The sequence below is a fragment of the Pomacea canaliculata genome, linkage group LG9, assembly GCF_003073045.1.
Source record: "Pomacea canaliculata isolate SZHN2017 linkage group LG9, ASM307304v1, whole genome shotgun sequence".
Lineage (NCBI taxonomy): Eukaryota > Metazoa > Mollusca > Gastropoda > Architaenioglossa > Ampullariidae > Pomacea > Pomacea canaliculata.
In genome coordinates, this window is record NC_037598.1 from 18887583 (window position 1) to 18912873 (window position 25291).

Here is a 25291-nt window from a genome sequence, read left to right on the forward strand (position 1 = left end):
AATAACATAACTCTCACATAGACAAACCACAAACTTTTAGCAGTTGCACTATGCTATTTTGGCAACCTCAACAACGCCACTAACGACTGACAGTTTGTGCTCTGCTTTTTTTTTTTTTTTGGTAGAAGTTGCACCTTGAAACACAGCTCTTTGCCCTAGAGTCTAAATGGCGCTGTCTGTGGGGACGAGCGACCTCAAATTTCCTGAGCCGGCACGGGCCCCAGGGCCCCGAGTATTGCTAAGGCTGCCTCTGAAAAATAAACAGAAAATATTACTAAATTAAATTAACGCAAGAAACGCAAAAGGTTTACCTACAGCACCCGGTGTTCCCAGGCGGTCACCCATCCAAGTACTAACCGGGCTCGACGTCGCTTAACTTCGGTGATCGGACGAGAACCGGTGTGTTCAACGTGGTATGGCCGTAGGCGAGGAATGAAGGATTACAACATTTTATAAAACTATCGTACACTCACTACGTGTGCCTACAGAACTTCACTGCACAAACTCCACGAGAAAATCCCCACACCTTGTCAGCTGCAGTGATCGAGAGGCTGTGTATAGGGCGCCAAGAGGGCAATTTTATCTTATTTTCTCTCTATAACTATGCAATACATTTTATACGTATATAATGCATTCTATACTATACATTTCATTCTACACTTATTCAATGCATTCTATAGCTAGAGAGAAAAAAACTCGGTAAGGACCGAAGAATTTCATTTATAGTATATTCAGAAGTGGCTATACAATTCATTTCACATATAAAATTCCATTCTGTAGCTACATGATGCATTTTCAGCTAAACATTCCTCATTTGTGTGTAGAGCTGCTCGAAGGCTACTGAGGGTTGTTTCCCTTGCGCACGCTCGGAAAAGCTATGAACTGTTTCAACTCCTGAATGTTTATCGCTGTTTTTTAGTAACAAAGTAGTTGTAGAAATACGGTAAAACGTTAAAGATAGTATTTGTAGTCAGAATATTAAGTAAACTCTTACAATTATGGCGAGTTTTTAATTGAAAGCTACTTATACAGCATGCTATGTCTTCTAACCCGAATATCACGGAAAGTCAGATGATACTGTCACAAATGTCTCCCTCTAGTAGGTATCGCTTCTCGGCCTTTTGGCTAAGATCAAAGTGTAGTATCTGTTCTTATCAGCTTAATATCTGATACGTCCTCCATTGGGGGACTTCGATATTAAACTGATTTTTGAAACATGACGGAGTGTTAGGGGCTTGCTCCACCTCTGTCACGGGTCGGCCTGGTATTGCAGTACCTCCAGGATCGGCCCACTCTCCTCTGGAGAGTAATTATAATCAATGTCAAATATAGAGATTCTTAGATGATTAACGTACGTGAGTAGCCTGTCATCAAAACAGTGAATGTTGTCTTCAATTACTTGATAAAATTCGGGACAACACTGTTTCCACTGTATCATCAGTCACTGGAAACTGATATTCGGCAAATCTATATTTTGAAACATCTTCCAAACTTACAAATTATCTAAAATCGTAAAAATAATCACGCAAAGTACAACTGACTTGGACTTTCTGCGGCAATAATTCCTATTCCTTTTCCTTGAAGATTTGTGTACTTTCATTCTTGCATTTATGCGATATTTGTACACCCTTCTGGGTGGTCACAGTGCCTACAATATTTATTCGGGAAGCTAGGAAATGAACGAAGTTTGAATAGGAGAACTAAGACAAAATGGAAGCTTTGTATACACCAGCCTCGTTTTAGTAGTTACTGGGGAAAAAAAAGTCGTCTGCCAGCAGTCCAGTACTACATGTTCGTGGTCAGACTGGAAGATTACGGAATTGTGGCTATTTAGAGGAAGTATGGGGCTTCGTATCAGACCAGCAGGTCCAATTCCATAAAAGATTACATCGATGCTTGAAGGAAAAAGACCCTTTGCAATCTTTGAAAAACAACAGTTACAGTTTAGACTTGTTTTCTAACGCTGTTTGCTGTAAGAATACTTGAATAATAAACTCGGAGATAGCAACGCCTGATACCGCTGGACACAGATAAAGAGTCATGACCTTTGGCTGCTGCAACAGTTACACTTGATGAACTATGACAGTGTGATGGGATTGGTCTTCTCGTTCATTTCTCCGAAAATGCTGAAACGGTAGTGATAAATTCATGGGAGATAGCTCTAGGATGTCTAGTGCACCTCCTCCTGCCTTCACATGGTAATAGTGGTGATCTTGTCACAGATGGCGAAGGTATCAACATCTTGTCGCAGCTACCGACAGGAAGCTGTGGTGGTGTGATGATGGAACTCTGTTAGTTGTCGTCAGCTCTTTCTACCTGTACATCGTCTGCTCAAAGATTGCTCATCTTATTCGTATGTTGATTGTGACACAATGAATCCTGCACAGAGAGAGTGTAGAAGCGTGTGACCCCGGCATGCTCCCTGTTTATCTCTTATCACCGAGCTACATTCAGCCCACCTTCCTGCCTCTCATCCACTCAGAGTCCAGTTTCAAGTTTAGTCGGTCTATCCGATTCCTTGTTCTGTAGCTTTTATTATCTCAAACTCTTGTAGTGTCTGGCAGTTGTTTTTAAGCTGAAATCTCCGCAGTGGCTTTTACTTACCAGCTTTGTGTGTTGCCAGCCATGCCGAGGTCCTGACCCACATACAGTGAGTCTTGTGACTCTCGCCGTGTGACACGAGTTATGCCATTCATGCTCACAAGGTTACACGATTTTTCCGGTTATTCATCATCTTCAAGGAGTCGTGAACAGTTCGGATTTTTCATTTTTCTGTTGCGATTATCGTCGGAACGATGAAGGTGAGTTCATCGCTATTATTGACCTGGGCGGTGTCTGTGATTGCGCGTCTGTGAGAAGCCATGGCTCTAGTCCGAGTCTGGCAACTAGTAAATGCTATTTTTAGCTACATTTTCCGTTAAGAACTATCTTTAGCTACATTTTTAGTACAGCAATGTGTTTAGCTACCTGTTCCATATAGTCTTGTGTTTAGGTAATGTTATTGTGCGTTAGTTTGCCGGAACATCTGTAACAACACACAGGTGTTTTAACGTCCTTGTTGTGTGTAAATCCGCGCGAAAGAGAGAAAACCCATGTGTATATATATATATGTTGTATGTGTGTGCGTGTGTGCGAGAGAGAGAGAGAGAAAGTATGTGTGCGTGCGTGAGTGAGTGTTGCAAATGGATGATAGATGCAACGCGTCGAATGTGTGTGTGTAAGGCAGCATGTAGGCTTTGTGTGTTTCGCCATTTGTGAATGTGCACACGCTTGTATGTGTGTGAGAGAGAGAAACAGGAAGACCACAAAATAAAGTGCAGTACATGCCGCGTAATAAAAACTACGAAAAACAGACTTTCGTACGGTTGTCTCCACCTGATCTGCCATACCATTTCATTTTCATTAAGAAGAACAGGAGGCAGAAGCCGTTAATGGAAGATGTTTATTGTAAGAAACGAGGCATCACGAGCACTGAAGAACAGTCCATAACAGAGGTGAATGGCGCAACAAACATCACAGATGAATAGAAGACAACAAACATCACAGATGAGTAGAAGACAACAAACATCACAGATGAGTAGAAGAAACCAAAACTCGACGTAGATCCACGGACAGGACAAAAGGACAGAGAGCTGGTTCCCTCCAGCCAGTTAGGCGAACAGTCATCACTCTAGTCATCTAGATATCGTTATCTGGTCGCCTATATTGTGTAGATATATTTTTGAAGCTGCCTGTATTCTGTAGATATATTTTGGGGCTCGCCTGTGTTCTGTAGATATTGTTATCTGGTTTACCTAAACCCTGTCTACCTGTGTAATAATTAACATTGGTAGAAATCTCTACCATGAATTAGCTAACTGATAATGAGTTTACAGTATTATGTAAATGAGAGAATACAAGTGTTAACTAGTTATTTCAAAGCATCATTTCTTTTCGTCTGCCTCTCTCCTGTACACACGCATGGATGCGCGGCATTCTCCTAACAACCTTTCCCATAATGCCAGTCCTTTTTCACACCCTTCCTTTTGCAATATCATGTTACTCTCAGCTCTTGTTCTTGTTATTTGGTTCCTCTTTGTGTTTTCTGCATTTGATTTTATTCTTCGTTCAGTACTGTTGTTTATTCTGTTATAGTTCATTGTATGTTATTTTTTTCTGTCCCTCCAATGCTATGTTTCGTTCTTGTTCTTAAGCGCTAAGAACATGCTCCTTAGAAGTGTTAGAATACGCTTTACAAATTTTACATTTATTATTATTCTCTCTCACATATATATATATATGAGAATAAAGTCGTTCTACTTTACATCAACATTATCCAATAGGCACTCAATATAAACAGCTTGAGGTAATGTTTCAGTCCTCAGAGTAAATTCATCTCGAGACTGGCGGCTCCAGACGAGGTCACGTGGCCCACTGAGACAGGAGGACATCAGCGAGAATAAAGGCTGATAAAGCCGGAGTGACATCAGTAACGTCCCCCCGGCGTGGGGAAGTTGCCTGAAGTGAACGTCGCTGGCCGCAATCACCGTTTGTCGTGGTCCAAATATGAGAAAACATGCTGCCTGTGCGCTTGGCTCGATCCTCCTCCATACAGTCGAGGGCTCCCGACACGCTGGATGATCAGCTCCTCAAGGTGGTCGTCATCGGTGACGTCACAGTGGGCAAGACTTCATTCATACAGCGCTACGTCAACAACACGTACAAAGAGGGATACAAAGCCACCATAGGGGGTACGTGCTAGGGCCGTAGTAAAGACGGACAGTCACGAAGTGTATGGCGACATACTGCTGAGGGAAACGTTTAAGATTATAAGGCTAAGACTTTAGCAGCCTGTGAATGAGCCCCACATGTACCTCCAGTTCCCTCAAATTAGATCGTTTGTTGGAAACTTTATCTAGTGGACCTCGGGAATTGTAGCTTCCTCTTTCTTTCATTCTCTATCTCATTATTTGTTTGTTTCTTTCTATCTTCCTGCCAGTACCATTAGAACAAATCTCGTTCGCATCTGTCCTTGCATCATGTCCTTTCCTCGTCTGAGTGAAGTGTCACAAAATGACCGCCATTTTGAAAGTTTCCGATGTCCCGATGTGGAAGGAATTCATCGAGAAATTCCCGTCCAAAAATATTTTGCAGTGAAACTCATTTTAATTTCTTTCCAGTGGATTTCTCTCTGAAGCAGATTCGCTGGTCCAACACCTGCTCGATCAAGCTGCAACTCTGGGATATTGCAGGTTAGAACTTTTGCTTAACTTCCACAATATATATATATACTAAACATTGCTAGCTATTCCTTCTTTCTTCAGCCACTCTTAACTTTCTAACAGAGAAATTTTAAAAAAAAATCTCCATGAGCACAATAAAGAGCATCTTTCCAAAATCTTTTCGAGAAAATAGGTTTAAAATGAACGCCCCTCTTCACTATAAGATGGATATAGAAACGGGTTTCAATCACTTACCTATATGGGCCTTGAACCCTGACCTTACTTCGAGTGCCGAGTGCACTGACCATAAGGCTGCGAATTTCGACTTATCCCCAATCCCCACTTTTTGCCTTAATTTATATGGTTTTCGTGTTTCCGACTAAATATTTCCTACATTTGTCTTTTGCCCAGGACAGGAGAGATTCGCATCCATTACGCGAGCTTACTATCGGGGAGCAGACGGCTGCTTCTTGCTCTTTGACCTCAGCAACAGCGCCACCTTGCGGAGAGCTGCACGCTGGAAGGAGGACTTGGATGCCAAGTGCAGGCTGCCAGACGGCTCTCCGGTGCCGTGCTTACTGCTGGCCAACAAGGTGACAAAACCTGGAAATGTGCCGACTGGACATGACGAATGAAATGTCACGTGTGGAAATGTCCTGCAACGCAACCTCTGACCTTTGACAAGGCTGCAAGATAGTAGTGGAGAAAGACTGAAAGAGAGAGATTGTCAGAATGTCGAGATCGTAGTTAAATGATTGCAAACATCCAAGTTTCTGGGTATTCTGTCCTTATTATAGGAGCTCTAGGCCGCTTGGAGTGACAGCTTCACTCTTCTTCCATTCTTTCGTTTTCCCTCCCATCTTCTGTCTTCCAACTCTTCCTAGTTCTGATACTGCTGTCCCATGTATCTACTTTCTTCCTGTCTCATTCTTTTTTCTTCCACCTGACCCCACCCCAGATGCTTGCTAAAGAAGATATAACATAGACATTCTGTCAACAGAGCGACCTGAGGCAGAGACAGGTGACAAAGGAGGAAATACGAGACTTGTGTCAGAAATACGCTTTTGTCGGCTGCAGGGAGGTGTCCGTGAAGGACAACATCAATGTCGCCGAATCTGTCAGGTTTGTTGGAACTCTCACGTAATCATTTTATGATTTGTTGATATTATGCCTATTTTGATTAAGTGAAATATTATTATTATTATTCCTTAATCCGTTAGTGTGTCGTAGCGTGGTTGTAATTGTGTTTTATGGTGGCTGCATTGTGCCGTTCTTTGCTTGAGGGAAACATTGGTTATTAAATGTAGTTTTAAATATAAAACACATCGGTCCATCACGACAGAGGTATCAGGCGAAGTAAATAGTGTCTACGCAGTTTCTAAATATGGAATGTTTTAACTGGAGTAGTCATGCTCGCCATGTGATAAGTATCCGTCTGACGGGTGTATATCTTTAGTAATTCAGTATTTGTAGCAGTCTTTCGCAAGAGGTTGATGACTTAGTTGTTTTTCACTCCAAATCAGGTCATGCACCTTTTCAAAGCCTGTTAGTTCCCATGCTTAGTAAGGGCGGTCCATTGACACCAATACAACGAAGATTGGTTGTCCTGTGTTCAGATCTCGCCTCGGGAACGCTGCTCTTTCACTGCATGTGGCATCTGTTTACATGGCTGGCTACTTTGCCATGCTATAGTCTTAGCTGCTGACTCAGCATAAACCATCATTCCCCCCCCCTCTTCCTTCTCCATGCTTAGTGAGCATCTTTATGGTGAAAATCTGAAAAAGTATCATCAGTGATATCGGGTTTTCTTCACATTTCAGTCGTTGCTTTCTTTTTTTTTTTTTTTTTTTTTTTTTTTTTGTGCTTCGTGTTTCTGTTTCTCCTGTTAAACTCTGTTTAATCTTGCAGGTTCCTAGTGGATATAATTATGGGACAGTCGCACCTTGCCAACAGTCCGACCAAAACTACCCAGCTACAGGATAGCCATCCAGCTGCACGTCGCAAATTCTGTGCCTGTTGAGAAAAGCTGTTTCTCCCCTTCCATCGCCTTCACCTGATTTCTACTCTCGATTCTGACCCTACTCATCCACGAGCACTGTTCATGATTTACATCAAATAAACGCTTTTGTCACGAACTTCATGAACACCAAGCATCGCCGCGTAGGATAGTCAAGAGAGATAACCACTCCGCAAGTCCTGTTGATTTGGGTTTAAGGTGTTACCTCCCTTGCACCATGATTTTCACCGGGCCAGACATCTCTTCACTTCAGTGAGTCAAGATGTACTTCAAATTAACTCCGTTGTGTGCCTGATGATGAGCCGGATCTACGGAAGTGTTTAAATACTTGTTGATTGACAGGAGGAAATGCTCCTTGTTGTTAACGATTGTTTGGGACTTCGTTTTGTTGTCATTTTCTCTCTGGGGGTTATTATTTGGCGGAGGGTTGTTGGCCCTGTCGATGTAAAGGTATACTAATAGCATAAAAAAAAGTGCGTATCTGCAGTATGTGCGAAACTGTAACTTTATGTGTTTATGTATGTAGACTTTGTATGTGAGTTTGGTGCATTTGTTTCTAAGGGGGAGAAAGAAAGAGAGCGAGTAAATGAGGCAGCACGAAGGAGAAAGAGAAGATGTTTGTATATGTCTATGTGTACATGTGTCAGAGAGTCTATGCTAGCGAGCTCTCTCTCTCACACACACACACACAAATGTGTGTATATAGTCGTATATAGTCGTCCCTCGCTATAATGTTAATTCAAACATATTAAAAGAATATTAAATGAGTATAAAATACTGTATGTACAGATATTTCATCAGCTGACTAGCGCTTGCACAAGTTTGCCAACGTGAGATTAAAAATAAGAGTTGGAAAGGTTTATAGAAATGTGGGAAGTGTTTATAAAGACTTAATATATATACACAAATAATTAAATATAACGTCGCTACTTCGCGAATTTTCTTCGATCATGGGGATCTCTGGAACCCCGCAGTAGGTGAGGATCTCTATATTTTCTGTAAGTGCGTGCGCGCGCAGTTGTTTACGAGAGCTATGCTTCTCCCTAAAATTCATTGTGTGACGTGTATTCTGTACAATGTGTACAGTAAATAATGAGAGATTGTCAAGTGTTGCGAGTGTATTAGAACATATGTTGTGAGCTGGCAGTATTGTGTGTTTGGTTTTTATGATTACAGTCCTGTTGTACTCGACATGCGCACATTGCTGGATAAAAACATCGTACGTGCAAAGCATTCTATTGTGTCTTGGATGGGTGTGTCTGCTGATGGTGTTGTCTTGAGATACATTAGTCAAGAGTAAACGTTAGTCTAAACATCACTCGAACAAAAGCATCAAGTGTGATTGCAGCCTCCTTAAGTCTAGCAAGACTTGAGTTTATAGAGTATACCATCAGCACGGGATGTTCGATGTTAAACCTGCTTTGTCACTGAGAAAAAAGATTTTCAAAAGCAGTCACACCCGTGTGTGTGTGTGTGTGCGCGCGTGCTTGAGTAAAATAGAGAGAGACTGCTTCTAAACCTGTCTTATGTGTTTGTGTGGCTGCATTCATTAGGAGGTTTGTAGATTTAATGTAAAAAGATTTGGTAAGATGTTAAAGGTGGGGAAGGGTATTTAGGAGGAACCAGGATTTTTAAAAAATGGTAGAAGGTGAAATGGGAAAGTGGATGTCTGCAGACAGACAAGTCCTCGATGAAAACGGTGCCAATTTGCGAAAGATATGGCGCGAAACCGAATTCGACAGATGTGCCAGCAGGCTCCACAAATTTGAACGCGTGGGAGAGGTTTTCAGCCTCGACCTGATCTCTCTGGGAAAAAATGTGGACAAGAGTGCAGATGAGGAGCAGAGGGAGGTTGACAAACGGTTGGAAGAGCCCTCGACTACCCTCGCAAGATTTGATCAAATTGTTAGAATGATCACGTGTGGTGGAAACATGGTGGAATCTCGTGACGCCATCCCGAGGACCGACTTGGTCACAGGTTGAGATTAGGCGTTGTGTCATCTTGTCAGAGATAAAGAGTGTGATATTATTATGTTTAGTAAGTTCGTTGACTGAGAAAGGGTTATAGGTTAAAATATGGGCTTACCTACACAACTTCTACGATGTAGGAGACGGTCACAGAAATGTAAAAAGTTCTCAAAGTAAGCAGTGCAGACATGAAAGGGAGAATCGTGTTCTTTTATTGAAAGACTATACCGCATAAAAGAACACATAAACACAAGTACAAGCATACTTACACACATACAGACACACACAACTGCTTCTGATAAGTATGATTAAGATGATCAGGTGATCGTTTGCTGAAGCCACTGATCCGCCACTGATGAGCTGTAAGCAGCTGGCGAGTACAGAAGGGTTAACAGCGATAGTAAGAAAGGGTGTGGGCATCTCAGGTAAACTGGACAGAAGGTACAATGCCGTGAGATCAAGGGCTGGCTTGGCAAGAGAGCAGTAAAGCCTTTCGCTGACATATTATTACTCAGCATCTTCATCAACGGAGATCAGCAGAGGACATCAGCCATCGAAGACTGGCCACCTTCTCGCTGAAGACAAGGCTATACTCAACCGATGGACTGAATACATCAAAGACTGCTACAACTTCCTGATATAGACAGACCTGGACATCCTTCGAGACCATCAGATGGTGATCATTGACTGTACAGACCTTCCAATCCCAAGAAAAGATTTTGAATCGGCCATACACAGCCTGAAGTAGGGAAGTCTCCTGGGGTCGACAACATCCCACAGTTGCTCAAGTGTGGTGAGGAGGAGACAGTGAATGTCACAAAATCTGGCAAACAAAAAGTGGCAAAAAAATGGATCCAATCATTGGTCATATGTCTCCAGAAAAAAGGGAATAGCAAACAATATCAGAACAATCGAACAACCAGCCTAATCCATCATCCGCTGAAGGTGATCCAGAACTGTAGACGAAAGAAGAACTACAAATGTTATCTGGTTAGGGTTGACAAACTGCGTGGATTTGCACAGCGCACACGAAAGATGCAGATGCTAGCACAAGCTTAGAGAGAGAAAAAGTAAGAAAACACCCCAGGGGAGAAAACTATAGAAGATCGGAGGATGAAAGGTCAGCAAAGCACACAGGTTAAAAATTGGTGACAACCACTTGGGTATCAAAATCTTGTGTTTTACTCAGAAACTTTGGTATTCTTTGACAGCTTATTTCTAACTTTCCCAAACAAAGTGACAATCATACATAACTGACCTTTGGGAAGTAAGCTACAACTTCTGGCACAACATATAGACATTAGTTGGGAAACAACTACAAGTGAAGTTCTCTGTATCATACACTACCCCAACATGTTCCCTGAACTTGCTCTCTCGGCGGTTGACATCACATGAGCCTCATCTGTCGGATGCTCTTGGTCAGGTGTTATATATACCGTAAAGTACAGACTGTTGACTGTACACCAAACTGACATCCGTCCATAGACTTCCGCCGCCGTGACTTCTGAACAGGTGAACCGCACCATTGTTACTAAACCTCTTAAAAACCTGTTATTGTCCTTTAGAATTCTTGGTGTTAATTGGAAGTTTTTGTAGAATGATATGCTTATCCCTTCCATGTTGTAGTTAAAATATAAAAATATGGATTAATAAAAAAGATATTACGAAAAGAGGATTCAACATGAAATAATTGAATAATAAAACTACTGCACTCCACCGCTCGATACTTGAAATAAAACAGCACAAACATCATGGTGACATTCACTACTACAAAGTTGATCGATTATGGTCTTAATTTTTAGAGGACTTTTGCTGATAAATGAAATGTTTCCACAGAGCAGGTACACAACTGTTACAACTTTATGGTGACATCACCTGCGAGGCGGTATCGTAACTTTCATGTCACAACACGACCGACAGGTGACCCTTAGCCCAGCATATCATTGTCTTTATAGAGATGCTAAATATTACAGCAACTGGCTTACACGATTTGAAGTTGGTCTTTGATGAGCTGATAGCTTGGACGACTTTTAACTTTTAACCCTTTGACCCTCTTACCTGACAGTACTCATGTCCCGACTCACGCCCTGCACGAGTTTTGTGCTAGATGGCGATAAGCTGATTGGAGGTGATTATCATTACACCTTGATTGTCTCGTGTGAGCAAGTCTAACACCCTCACAGTTCTACTATCATTTCTTTCCTCTTCTTTCCTCTTTCTCTAAAGATTCACCTGAAATGGCTCCTAAGGTCACCGAAATAAAAACAACTTAGGGAGTGGATAAACAAACTGAGGGCAAAAGACTTCAAACTCCGGATACACGAAACAAACATTCGACTATTCTTGACTAAGACTGTCGTTGTAAACTTTTTTTTTTTACTTGTTTACCAAAAAAGAAACACGAGTACAGGTCTGAAAATAATAACAAATACAGGCTCAACCATCATAATCTACAAAGGGAGTATAACATGTCCTCAGTACAGGTCTTGATGATCAAACCCGGGTGACGCACGTGACAGATAACAGTCGTTTCTGTTTGTACCGGGAGATAACAAGGAACACAGCAGTCGGGACGGGATGCCATCACTGAATTTCCTTTCATGTTCATTTTTCGGCCTCCGAGGACTTCTTGTCCCGCGCGAGAAGTCCTGTGCCAGGTGACCAACCTGGACAAGTTCATGGAGGATTTTTGGACTGTTTCAGGAAACATTTGTAAACGAGTTGCCGGCAATAGTCCACTGATAAACAGACAGCTGCATTGTCTCTATTAGTCATGTGTTGAAACATTGAAATTTCCGTAGCTGGACTCTAAAGGGATAATATTAGGTTCTTTCTGTGAGAAAAATCCATGTGGACTACTCGTTTCATCAGACAGCTGGTAATGTTCCCTAAACCTTATCATAACGAAAATATTCGTATGCAGCCAGTGGACCCGTGTGCTGTGCCGGCCTGCATGGCTCAGTGATGTGGAAGAGGCTAACGATGGATGTCCCGAAATGGTCCAACTATAACACCGACTTCGAGGACAGCTTGCGACTTGCTGCGCCCAAGGTGTGTCGGGAAGTGAGTTTGAAAGTGCTGGTCCTTGGGGACATGATGGTGGGCAAGACCTCGCTGGTGCAGCGCTACGTGAAAAACGCCTTCAAACATCACTACAAAGGAACGATTGGAGGTAGTCACCTTTGCCCTTTATCTCTCTGACCTGCTTATATGCTTCAGTCCCTTGAATCGGTAGCTACGTGGTTAATTATTGGGTTTTCGTCGATGTTGTTCTCGATGCTGGAGGCAAGGATTTTTCTTTGTGTGTGTGTGTGTGTGTGTGTGATGCTAGTCTGTTGTCGGACTGATGAGGGAATTCTTACTCCTTTTTTTTTCTTTCAGTGGACTTCACCATCAAATCTATTCAATGGTCGGAGGAGCTGACTATCAAGGTGCAGTTTTGGGACATCGCCGGTATGCAAGCAGACACATCTGATCCCTTGATTTCTTGTGCATAAAGGCAAAATGAGCATAATGTGTTTACAATTGTCTCTCTGTTTATTTGTCTGTCTGATTCAACGACGACGACGACGATGACGATGATGATGATGATGATGATGATAATGATGAGTATGATGATGATGATGATGATGATGATGATGATGATGATGATGATGATGATGATGATGACAGGCACAGAGCGGTTTAACGCCTTGACCAGGGCCTACTATAAGAATGCCAACGGCTCGCTGGTGCTCTTTGATCTTGGAGATGAAAACAGCTTCAGCAGCGTGGTGAAGTGGAAGGAGGACCTCGACTCCAAGTGCCGACTGCCAGACGGCTCGTGTATCCCCTGCCTGCTGCTGGCCAACAAGGTGCGACCTTCTGTCATGTACAAAGCTTGCAAACAAACTTTCTTCAAGAAGTTTTTGATGCCAGCATTTCTTCGTTAATAAATACGTATGTGACACTCGGAGTTTTCCTGGACTACTTTCAACCAAAAATTATTTTCAAATCATTTGGTTTAGCTTGTTATAACAGACTAATTTTCCGAAATATATTTTGCAGGAAATCTCTCTTAGTTTGTTGAGGTACAAATGCTTCAATATCGCAGTTCTCACCTGGGTATTTCAAAGGAATATAACTCATTTGTCTATATGTAGATATAGGTTTCTAAAATCGGAACGTGAGGACAAAAGTGCATTTCACTTACGAGATTCTAACCTTTTGTCAAGTAGCTCTCTTCGGTATTTTGTTTTTTGTTTTTTTTTAAAAAGGACTGTTTGTTTTGCCTGTGGTCAGTGCGACCTGCCGACCTGGGCAGTGTGGAAGGACAAGATCGAGGCCGCGACCTCTCGTAACGGTTTTGTGAGCTGGAGGGAGGTGTCTGCCAAGGACAACATCGGTGTAGATGAGGCGCTGAGGTTCGTATCAATTAATTAATCTATTTTTTTTATTTATTTGTATGCATGTCATTGTTTTTCCAATTTGTTTACAGTTTCAGTTCCACTAGTCCGCTACTTTCTATCTTAGAGTATCATGAGATGATCCCCTGTGTTCATCATGTGACAGTCGTGTGGTCTTTACAAGGTATTGTGATAAACAGGATCATTGGATGACAGATGCTTAGTAACGGTTACATGACAAGACAAAAATCTACTTAGATAAGAACACACACACACAGATAGTGGAGCATGTTTATCTCAAGAAAGGAGGTTCGCAGTTTCCTATCATTTGCATGTTTGTGCATCCGTATGTGTGAGTTTGTGTCTGTGTACGTGTGTTGTGTGTCTGTCTTTTTCTTTTTTCTTTTCTTTTTTTTTTTTTTTTTTTTGTAAGAGATTTTTTTTTTCTCAAATTTGCTTTCACAGAATTCTTAAGACGGCCGACATGTCAGAATGGGAATTGATAAAACAGACTATTTGCTCATTTATATTTTCACTTTTGCGTTGTTGGCTTCGTCTTCCAGGAAAATTAATAACGAGTATTAATGAAATTATAGTTAATTGATGCCAATAATATACATATCAAAGTTAAGTTTTAAGAGAAGATCGTGTAAAAATAAAGACAAGGGAATTTGTGTACCTACAATGATCAGGGCTCGCTGTGGGAAACAAAATAAGACTTTATCTGTGACATTGTGATGTTCTCTAAATGACAGAAGTTTTAGGACTGTCTGTAACATTCTCTCTGAACCAACCTTCGACCCTTGACCCTGCGTGTGTTTGTCCAGGTATCTTATCGAGCAAATGTTGCTGCAGAGCAGAGTTCAGCATGAAGGCAGCCTCCGGTTGGATGAGGTTCGCCTCGAGCTGCAGGACCTCGCTCTAGACAAGGACCAAGACAAGTCCCTCGAGAAGTTTCGATGTTGCTGACGTCACAAGATAACGAGACCCTGATCGACATTTTGGCTTTATCGTCCTCCATCTCCAAACTCCTTCCTTCCCCTTGTGTGTCCATCTCGGCACACCACGTGTCCTTGCTTGAGGAATCTCGGGACAAGTGATTCCACCTTCGCGGATCGTCGTCCCAGCACAACAACTGTCGCTTTCTGTTGTTTTGGTGGCCAGAGTCCACAGAGTCCAAGACCAAAGTCTTCGTCTGCATCGAAAGGGACCTCATCGCAGTTCCCGGAAGCGACTCCTGGCCACAATTCTCCGAGATGGTTTGACCACGTGACACGCAACAGGTGTCATCCCTGAGTATCCACACAAGCTGAAAGAAAGACAGTTATCAACGAACAATTTTCTCTCTGGTTTCTCGCAGAGACATAATCGCCGATCAGAGACCAAGGGATAGATATTGGTTGATTCTGTATGAAAATGACTAGTCGCCATATTGAAACTCAAACGGTTTAATTAACAGTTTTTGAGATGCCGGCTGTATTTTTGCATTCTTCGTAAACTGTCGACATGACCAGCTTTTTGTTTTCTTGAACTACATTAGTTCTTTTATTTAAAAAACTGAGAAGGATTGGTGTCAGTGTGTTCATGTTCCATACTGTGCGACCGTTCAAGTGATAAGACGATGATGTGATTCCCTCAGCGGGTTTGATTATAGGGCCAGCAAGGACTAGCCACAGTGTGAGATCAGTGTGGACACCTCCCATGCTCCTGCAATCTGTACAGGATACAGGGTAGTACAAATACAGACACTGGCCCACTACCTGACCACCATGCCAGACATGAGTTACAGAACTGTCTGGTCTTAGTCTTTAGCAGAATTGTATCAGCGCCATCTACTTCCTTTTTGCCATACTGTAACGAATAATGTTTTTGACTATTCTGGAGTGTGTGTTAATTATCCAGTCGCACGTGCGTCTATCTTTTATTTACTTACAGAAAAGTGTTGTTGTTATAGATGTAAGTGCTTTAGTTATTAGCCTACACAAATATTAAAACTTCTGTTATAGCAATTATTCTGTTGTATCCTGTTGTAATCATTTCTTTGTATCTGTTGATGGCATCTCCTCCTCACCAGCCTCCACAACATCCTGTCGAATTTGGAAATGTGTCCTCGCATTGTTCTGAACAACAAACTATCTCCCTCCCTCCTGCTCTCCACATCAAGTGGCTCGTGCGAAGCATCTTTTCTAAGTGAAAGCACAAAAAATCATTTTTGCAAACCTACCGTCGTCCCCAGACCGCACTGTACTTACACAGACATGGCCGAGGCCCGCAATTAGCAAATGGAAAGGTTGTGGAGAGCAAGGGCGGACACAGAGACGGGTGGCGATCGAGTTACCTGCTCTTTCTGGGCTGCAGGGTGGCGCTGCATTGTTTGCGTGGTGTGTTAATGCGCCTGACTCCGACGGATTACTCTAATGACAGTGCGCGCCGCGAGTAAAGTGCACGCACGCCATCGCGCTATCTCCACCCGAAATCTACCCGCGCATGCGCCCAGGCGCGAGCAGCCTGCAGCACGTGGCACTAGCACCCAGCATGTAATTACTGCTCACCTAGTCCGTCGTAGAAAAGGCAATCTGTGTCAAGGCTGAGATAATTTATGTCCAACATTTGCTACGGCACTGCAAATGTCTCTCCTTTTTTTTTCTTCATCTTCTTCTTTCAGAGAACTAACTGCCGCTCATCACTGAAGAAAAAAAAGAAACTTTGAAAGTTTTGATGAGGATGACACCAAGCTTTTGCTCGATAGCTTGTAGAAATCATCGATGATAAAAATATTTGACAGAAACGAGAAAGGCTGGTCAGTAGCTCAGTTTCAAGACCAGCTTTCAAGTTAAAAGAAAGAAAGAAAGAAAGAAAGAAAAGAAAGAAAGAAAGAAAGAAAAAAAGAAAGAAAGAAGAAAAAGAAACAAACAAACAAATTAAAAAAAATAGAAAGCAATAAGGTCAGGTGAATGGGGTGAGGTCGTGAGGTTGTGAACTGAAAAAGAAAGAAAGAGAAAGAAAGAAAAAAAAGAAAGAGAGAAAGAAAGAAAGAAAAGAAAGAAAGAAAGAAAGAGAAAGAAAAAAGAGAGAAAGAAAGAAAAAGAAAGAAAGAAAGAGAAGAAAGAGAAAGAAAGAAAGAAAGAAAAAAAACAAACAATTAAAAAAAATAGAAAGCAATAAGGTCAGGTGAATGGGGTGAGGTCGTGAGGTTGTGAACTGAAAAAGAAAGAAAGAAAGAAAGAGAAAGAAAGAAAAAAAAAGAAAGAGAGAAAGAAAGAAATAAAAGAAAAAAGAAAGAAAGAGAAAGAAGAAAGAGAGAAAGAAAGAAAAAGAAAGAAAGAAAGAGAAAGAAAGAAAGAAAGAGAAAGAAGAAAAAAGAAAGAAAGAAAGAAAGAAAAAAAAACAAACAAACAAATTTAAAAAAAATAGAAAGCAATAAGGTCAGGTGAATGGGGTGAGGTCGTGAGGTTGTGAACTGAAAAAGAAAGAAAGAAAGAGAAAGAAAGAAAAAAAAAGAAAGAGAGAAAGAAAGAAAAAGAAAGAAAAAAAGAGAAAGAGAAAAAGAAAGAAAGAAAGAAAGAAAGAAAGAAAGAAACAAACGAACAAACAAATTAAAAAAAATAGAAAGCAATAAGGTCAGGTGAATGGGGTGAGGTCGTGAGGTGGTGAACTGGCGCACAAACCAGGTCACCGTCTTCCGGGTATCCTGGGTGTGACAGACTGAGAAAATAACGTCCGGATAAATTAATTTGTGAACTTTCTGTTTTCCCAGAATGGAGGAGCTGTTGCTGTTGTGCTCAGTCCTCTCCACCCGGCGGCAGGTAGGACTCGGCCCCAAGGAATGGAGAGCTGATGCCAGTCCTGCCACCCCTAGTGCATGTCACCCGGATCTTGAAACACTCACCCGTGAAACATTTGTCTTAAACCACCAAACCATCAAACATTTATCTTGAAACACTCATCCATGAAACATTTATCTGGAAGCAAAGCATATGTTTGACTCGGGTATTGTGTGTGCGTCGCGGTTCACTCAGTGAAAGGAGCATGCAGGCGCCACCCGACACACTCGCAGACAGTTCTGCTCAAACATCCCGCAGATTCCACCCCACCCACCCGAGTCTTTGCAGGCTTCATGCGTGCGATCGCTACCCGTCCAAGACACGCCAGCAGCGCTTGCCTCCAACAAAACACCCCCGCCACACCCTGCCGCCACCCGCTTCTCCTTTCTTTCCCTCTCACATTCAGTTGCAGACTTTTTTAACCCCTCGCTCTCTCGTTAGTCATTTCGGAAGGTCGCTGCCATGATGGTGTCGTCTGCTTTTGACAAGCGAACAGATGCTGTCCCACCTCACATCCCTTCAACCTCCTTTTTGTTTTTGGTTTTTTTTTTTCCTTCCATTTGTCGTCGTGAAAAGGAAAGAAGTCATATCGACAGTACACCCCGGCACATACCCGGGTGCAACCAGTCTACCTGTAAAGAACATCTCAGCCAGTCGCTCAGTCCTTCTGTCTGCTTTGTCTTTTTGCCTGTTTTCCCAACGTCAGACATTATTATAGGTAGATGTCAGTGTTTCAGACTTTATTTTTCTTTCAAATAATTTGTCTTTCGATTAAGCACAGAATAAATTATATTAGTGGTCTCAATATTCAATTTCCGAGGTCTATGACATGTAGATATATTGAAAGTTATACAAATGCATAATGTATTTAATTCTACCACTAGAGCAGAGTGTGTTGGCAATGCTGGAAGTGTATTTTCATTGTTTGTAAAAAAACATCTGAAATTAAGAAACAATTTTTTTTCACTCACTCCCTGTCACGCGCATGATGCATGTTAGACATTGTAGACAAAAGACATGATGTACATAAGACATGATATACACACGATGAATTCCGCCAAAGTCTCAACTAATGATAATAAATATTTAGTACACACATATGATGCAGGAGATCATGGAGTTCACAAAGTGTTCCAGCCTCAGGTCAAAGTTCCCGAGGGTTCACGAGGCGAGAAACAAAAGCACCTTGCGGCTCGTGTCTAGCACCGCCAGGTCTACAGACTCGACTACAGGTGAAGACAAAGAGAGAGCAAATTAGATGCTTGTGCCGCTCGCACATCTCTTTATCTAGCAGCACCAGAGTGCTAAAACGCATTTATCACTTCAAAAATAAAGGGAGGGAGCAGGCACACAGCATGGCGCGCAGTCGTCTGGCATTCCTAATTACAGGTTTGCTTTTCTGATGTGCGCCACGCTGGCAGTCCCGCCACCCGCCACCCCAGCCCCACCCACCGACTCACCCCGAAAAAAAGGAAAAATCTGGAAGAAGATTGGAAGTGAGGCTCCTGCAAAACGTGGGCTTGGATGTAGCTCCGTCGGTGGGTGAGTGAAAAGTCTACCTGTACAGGTGTGTCACAAAGAAACAAACGTGAAAGTAGTTTCTGGAACTAATGAAAACATCGGTTGAGATATCGCACACAATACAACACCATAGAAAGATGGATGACAGAACAAATGCCTATTAAATATACATGATGGAGTGTATTACATCTTCGCAATTAAAACATCGACTATTGTTCTAATAATACAAACAATTCATCATCGCCATGTTTGTCTTTATTCACAGACGACATAACTTCAGTCCACAATTTTCGCCAGTCAGTCACAGAAGATAGAGTTTTTTTCCATTGTCTTTGATCAAACAGTTATCTCCATCCAAAGTGTAATGTCTGCATTTGATACCTGCTGGCTGGACACGCCCTGTGAGCCGGCGACACGCTTCAAAGAACTTGAAACAGCAGCACTGCCATTGTCTTCTCAAACACAAGTCCCACAGACCCTCTGCCTCCCTCCTCCTCCTCCTCCAGCTGCACTGCTTGGCACCGGGGCCCGCCTCACCTGCAAGGTGACCACACCGAGCCACCCGTGTCTCCATGGTCGTACCCTGGGATTACCTGTCTGAGATGGCGACGCCCTGCCAGACGAGTCGGTCGATGAGGACCTCCGGCCCTGGCATCAGACGAGACAAACCTGAGTGCTGCTGTCTCTCCCTCCCTGACTGTCCTTGTGTCCAGCTTGCCGTCCCTCCATCACTTCACACATTCATCACATTCACTTCTAACTACTGCTTCTGTTATCCGTTCCTCCTTTACTTCTATTATTATTATTGGTTGTGGTGGTGGTGATATAAGTGATAAAGAACCGAGTATATTTGAGAACTTTCCATTTAAAATAAACCTAAAATGGATAAATGCATTTTAAGATTTTGTCAGATCGGAAAAAATGTCCTTTTTATTTTATTTTAATTATTTATTTATTTTATTTATTTTATTTTTCTATATATTTTTTAATTTATTTATTTTTTTATTATTATTTTTTTTCTTTTTTTTTTTGATGCTTTTAAAAAAATCGGTCTGTCGAATGTTTATAATTTTTTTAATGTTTTGTCTGCGGATGCTGCAGGATGTAGAGACATAGGCGCAGACGACACACTATGAATGTTTGCGTGTTTCAAAGCCCAGGGTAAGGCGTTCGAATCCCATACTGACGCGAGGTTTCGATTTTGTATGTTTTTGTTGTTTTGTATTGTTAACTTGAGGATTGCAAGATAGGAAATGTCTTCAGAGCTATGACCGCCATTTAGATGATGTTACAACAGCAACCAGCCGTCAACCTTAACCCTTTGACAATTTAGTTTGTTTATCATTATCTTACAGTTGTGTAAGACTGCGTCTGCTCTTGTCTCCGGACAAGCCTGTCGGTCAAGATGAACCTTCTCTACCACACCACATGAAGATGGAGGGAGCCAGCGATACCTGCAGCAACACCTTCCTCCCGGCTCCCGCCGTTGGGCGAGGACGCTGAGCAGGTCACGTGAGGAGGATGACAGCGCTCACGTGCACCCGCCCCCTCCCACCCCCTCCTAATTACTGCCTGCCAAGGGGCTGCGCGCCCCTCAAGTCTTCCTGCGCTTGAAATAAACGGGGTGGAGGGGAGGAAGGGTGAAAGCACCCGGGTAGCACACCCGGAGTACTGCTGTTCAGGTACGGGAGCAGCCAAGAGGACTGTCGGTGGGCCGGAGGCTGCAAGAAGAAAAGACTGAAGTACAAAGCATCTATAGAGCGAGAAAGTGGGAGGGGTGGAAAGAGGGGGGAGACAAACAGTACAGGTGGTGGTAGCTGCCTGCCTGCCTGCCACAAACCATCGCCGGGAGGCAGGTAAAGGATACAAAAGTAAGGTTGAGTTGTGTGTTTGTGCGCGCGCGCGGAGTGGGGTGGGATGGGTGATGATTGTAACTGAGCGTCGAGGTATTCAAGCTTCTACCCGTGTACAATCATAGTGTGGTGATGATGTGCAAGTGGAGTCAGAAACATCTCTCGTTCAAGTAGCTCAGAAGAGGATGCGACTGTTTGAGGAGTTCAGCCATACACCTTCCACCTCTCTGCAGAACCTTGTGAGGTGACCCCAGCTTCTGATTGAAAAAGTAAAAGATTTAAACCTTCAGTCGATCGACTGGTAATAAAGTTTCCACCTCTCTCGTAGTCCCGGCCCCACAACCCCTCTGCTCCTGTCCGCCCCCAGATTTATCATCAAACTATGAGTCACTGACCCCTAGGGTCAAATACCTGATCCCGACACTGTTATCCTATAATAGAGAGTCACCCTCCATACCCCAGCACATTGAAACCTAATCGTCCACGTGTATCATTAAAACATTTCAAATGTCCAAGATAAACTCATTTAATTTTTTAGTTGGTAGATGTCACTGAAGTCGCATCAGTGATAATTAGTGAGTCTACTTTCGTGACTTCATGGTACAAGATGTCTCGGCATCCTTCCTACAGCCAGGAAGGAACAACTCAAGCTGTGTTTAGCGGTGGGACAGTGGCTAGCTGGGTGGGTAGAGCCCTGGCGTCTGAACCCAGCTGGTTCGATACTCGTGTCGCAGCAAAGTTCCCCCAGTCGACCTAGCTGTCGTGAACAGGTAGTCATCTTCATAGAGGACGGCAGCGATGGAGAGATGAGCACAACCTTCACTCATCCCTCACATAAAACTACCTCCAGAACATGGAGGTTTCAACACCTACTCAATGGGAGAACTGATATTGCACATTACTTTGACACATCAGTGCTGCATCGTGAGGTCACAAAATGACCTCTTACTGTGAATGGCAATCATTTAAAAACCATTACCTCAATAAAAATAGAAGGGAAGGGAAATATTTGGTGGTTTTAGAGGGAGGGGTAGTGGGATGGTAGCAAATCTCTCGCACCCTATGTTTCAAAGTCTGCAAGTATAAAGCAGAGTCATCCTCCGGCACTCGACACCCGAGGTATTTGTCACAGACGAGCTTACTGTCGTGCTCACCCGGGGTTGAGTGAGTACTGCAGCCTACAACCCATTGCATGTGTCACCAACAATCACCTCGCTTCCTCCAAAAGAGCGATTGGCACAAACAGTTCACAACCTGCCCCTGGTCGTCTGCTTTTCACGGCACATCAGAAGGGTGGGAGTGGAGGAGAAGAGTGGAGGAAGACAACCGAGGGAGCTGGGTTGTAGGGGGGAGGGGATAATTTCGCCACGAGGTGAATGGCGGAGGACGAGCTGGACTGACTGCTTCATGTCGACCACCTTACCTTTGTGGGTTCGTGGCGGGGGTTTGAAGCCTCGACTTTGTAGTGGAGGTGTTCAAAACTGCGGGCTGTGTGGTTCATTTCTTTTCATGAGCGCGGCTGAGGGGAACTTGTACAGAGCGCCGAGCTGAAGAGGAGGAGGGAGTCGAAAAAGGAGCTCGCCGCCGCGGCCTATAATGGCGGAGACCCTGCGGTGCAGTGCTAATTGTGCGGCTCCCTAAGTAGCAATTTTCTGTGCTGCTTTGCCGGTGGGCAAACAAGGTGCGTTGGGCCCTGGCCCCTGATGGCTTTATCAGCCGTCTTCTCCACACCTTGTACATGCAACCAACCTTCCCCTTCACCCACCCGTCTCCCTCCTGTAGACGGCGGAGCAGGGGTGTCGGATCCCGGGTGGCTGCGGCCTTATCGCGGTCGGATCTTGATCGCTGGCGGTTCCGCGTGTCACCTCGAACTGGGTTTATCGCGACCAAAGCAGATTTTGCAGTTGCTCTCCATGACCACCAGCCTGTCAGCAGCAATTGGAGAAATGGGTTTTGTGTAACGCTCGGTGTGACGCCGACAGCAAGCCGTGTGCCAACGGCTCTACAAACTCTAACGTCCACGGTCGTCACGTGACGAAATTTAGTTCCTCTACATGAGGTACCCGAGGAGTGGATGACTAGGAGGTCAATGTGGATCGGAGGTGTCAGGGGGGTCGGTGTTTCTTCCTCAGTTGGCGGGTGCTAAGCTGTGGTTTCCAGGGATTCTACCCGTCTCTCGAGGTCGTGGGCGCTTCCCTTCAGACTCGAATTGTTTAGGGTGGATGCTGCTAGCCAGAGCTTCTTGTGCCTTGCTTGTCGGATTACTCTGTTTTCGGATTATTCTATATTTTGAGAATTCCTGAGCTATTCTGAGTGACCATAGTCGGCTTGAAACTGGCTCAGGCCGTCATTCCTGTCATTCAAACCAACCCACCAAGGGAAGTAATGCAATATCCTCACTAGGTGGAAGCACTTTCACTCGAAATGAATAGCAGTCACAGTCAAAAATAACGAATTTCCTTCATATGTAGTATTGTACTAAATCGTGAATGAACTATGAGAATGAATTATTACAATCGTAGGTTTATCATAATGTCCTCCCACGTGACACTTTCAAAGACAAAAACTTTATTCCCTTTGTGTTCATTTGATGCCTTCACCAAATGTTTAATTTTCTTTTTCTCTAGCTTTTCCCCCCATTTATTCCATTAACTTCTTTTCATCATCTATTTATATAGTTTGTTTCATGGTAAATCAAACCTTTTCTGTTGTATTTATCCTTTATCCATCAAACCTTTTCTGTGACACTTACCCTTTATTTCTTAGCAGACGAAAAACCTTTTCTGCGATATTCAGCCTTAATTTTATGGTAGATCAAACCTTTCTTTGTTGTACTTAGCCCTTCATTGGCTTTTCCACCCAGCTCCCACAAGAATGAGCGGATAAAAAAAGAAAAATCAAGATTGGTGACAAGGAGAAAAGCGAATTTGTGGGCCTCCGGAGGGAATACACAGCTTTCTTCTGAAATGTTGCGTGGCGATGCTCCTTGCCCCTGCGACAGTATGTGAGCACACCAGGCACTAAGTGAACACAAGTCGTTCACAGAAAAAAGCCAGCCAGCATCCCAGTCAACACGAGTGGAGGAGCAACAAAGAGCAAAGCTCGGCTGCAGTTCCTCGCGAGAGCAAAAAGAGAAAAAAGGTCAGAATCGATCCTGGGGCTTATGGTAAATGCTTGACTTCCGATGGTCCGGGAGTTGTGTTGTCTTTAATGGAAGCAGGAAAAAGCACAGGATGGGACAGAAATTGACGCATCACTTAGCCTTTCCGAAGCACGAGGAACGGGGCTGAAAACGAGGCTTGGGCATGCGCGATGGCCCGACTTCCGGTGGTGATTAGCGCTCACTTTTGACAGTTAATTTGAGCGATGCTTTAAAACTTTCGTTCGGGTTTTTTTTTTTCTGCTAGGGGGAAGGCACAGCTGACTGAAGATTTGAAAAGCTTGAGATGTCTAATGCAAAAGCATTAATCGTGCCAGCAAAGATTGCAAGAGGCTTTTCTGGACAGGCCGAGATGTGAAAGGGCAGGGATGGACTGCCCCGGAAGTCGTGTGGCTACAGTGTATTGACGGGATGCTGTGCGATGTTTCCTGTGTAAAATAATACTTACACTAATTAATCCTATTTGTTTGACGATATTCTACGATGGCCACGCTTGTTTTTTTTTTTTTTTTTTGTTTTTTTTAAGTTCTTTAAAGCAGTTTTTCCCCAACAATAAAATTTAATGTATTATATTAGGAATGCAAAAAGAAATATTTTTTTATGTGCATGTAACATTCGTGGTAATGCTGTAACAACATGAGCAACTTTTTTCTTCCTTCTTTTATCCATCCTCTTCTTCCTCCTCCTCCACTTCCTCCTTCTTCAGTTTTGATTCTTCTGGACAAACTAACAGTGACAAGATGTCTGGTAGTACAGTAAAAATATCTCTGCTTGTGGCAGTTACAATCTGTCTAACAATGGAAGGCTGTCTAGGAGTACCAAGGTATCCAGGAGTGCCAAGCTGTGTAATGACTTGCTTTCAGGCATGCTCTCTCTCTCTCTCCCTCCCTCATACACACACGCGCGAACACACTCACATACACATGCACACTCGCATACTCCCAAGTACACATGCACGCACACACACACAAGCTCACACTCACAATCCCCTCTCTCTCTGTCTCTCGCTCTGTTTCCTCTATCCCCATCTCTCTCTCTCTCCTCCTCCTCTTCCCGACTGCTGGAGCTGGCCGGTAGCATCAGCAGCCAAGCGTGTCCCTCGACAAATGGCGCGATAATGAGAAAATGGGCCGCAGCCGAGCAGTGGCAGGGCGAACGACACCTAGTGGACATGGCACTGAATTTGCTCATCAAAAAGTCGAGATAGGATAAATATTTACTGCGGAGGCTGGTCACTGTCCCAGCGCGCACGGGGGACATACAAAGACCCCCCGAGTCCATTGTCTCTCCGGCGACTTGTTTGCGGCGCCATGGGCAACTTTTGAACATGTTCCAATGTCAGGCCAGGAACAAAGAGTCTTT

At 43.4% G+C, this 25291-nt stretch overlaps 2 protein-coding genes and 2 non-coding genes across 4 annotated transcripts; 3 read left to right on the forward strand and 1 right to left on the reverse strand.

Annotated features, from left to right (window-relative positions):
- Positions 1–308: 308 nt before the first annotated feature.
- LOC112573028 lies at positions 309–427 on the reverse strand. Its single transcript, XR_003101137.1, has one exon. It is a non-coding gene; the product is annotated as a 5S ribosomal RNA (ribosomal RNA).
- A 678-nt stretch (positions 428–1105) lies between these two features.
- Positions 1106–1298, forward strand: LOC112573011. Its single transcript, XR_003101123.1, has one exon. It is a non-coding gene; the product is annotated as a U2 spliceosomal RNA (small nuclear RNA).
- An 880-nt stretch (positions 1299–2178) lies between these two features.
- On the forward strand, positions 2179–8449 carry LOC112572765 (ras-related protein Rab-7L1-like). The gene is made up of 6 exons (XM_025252635.1): positions 2179–2801; positions 4358–4730; positions 5160–5231; positions 5613–5794; positions 6202–6323; positions 7110–8449. The coding sequence occupies exons 2-6, from the start codon at positions 4556–4558 to the stop codon at positions 7219–7221; spliced, it is 663 nt and encodes a 220-aa protein (XP_025108420.1). The 5' UTR covers positions 2179–2801; positions 4358–4555; the 3' UTR covers positions 7222–8449.
- A 3593-nt stretch (positions 8450–12042) lies between these two features.
- On the forward strand, positions 12043–15043 carry LOC112572262 (ras-related protein Rab-7L1-like). Its single transcript, XM_025251844.1, has 5 exons — positions 12043–12358; positions 12568–12639; positions 12859–13040; positions 13468–13589; positions 14399–15043. The coding sequence occupies exons 1-5, from the start codon at positions 12151–12153 to the stop codon at positions 14538–14540; spliced, it is 726 nt and encodes a 241-aa protein (XP_025107629.1). The 5' UTR covers positions 12043–12150; the 3' UTR covers positions 14541–15043.
- The last annotated feature ends 10248 nt before the right edge of the window (positions 15044–25291 follow it).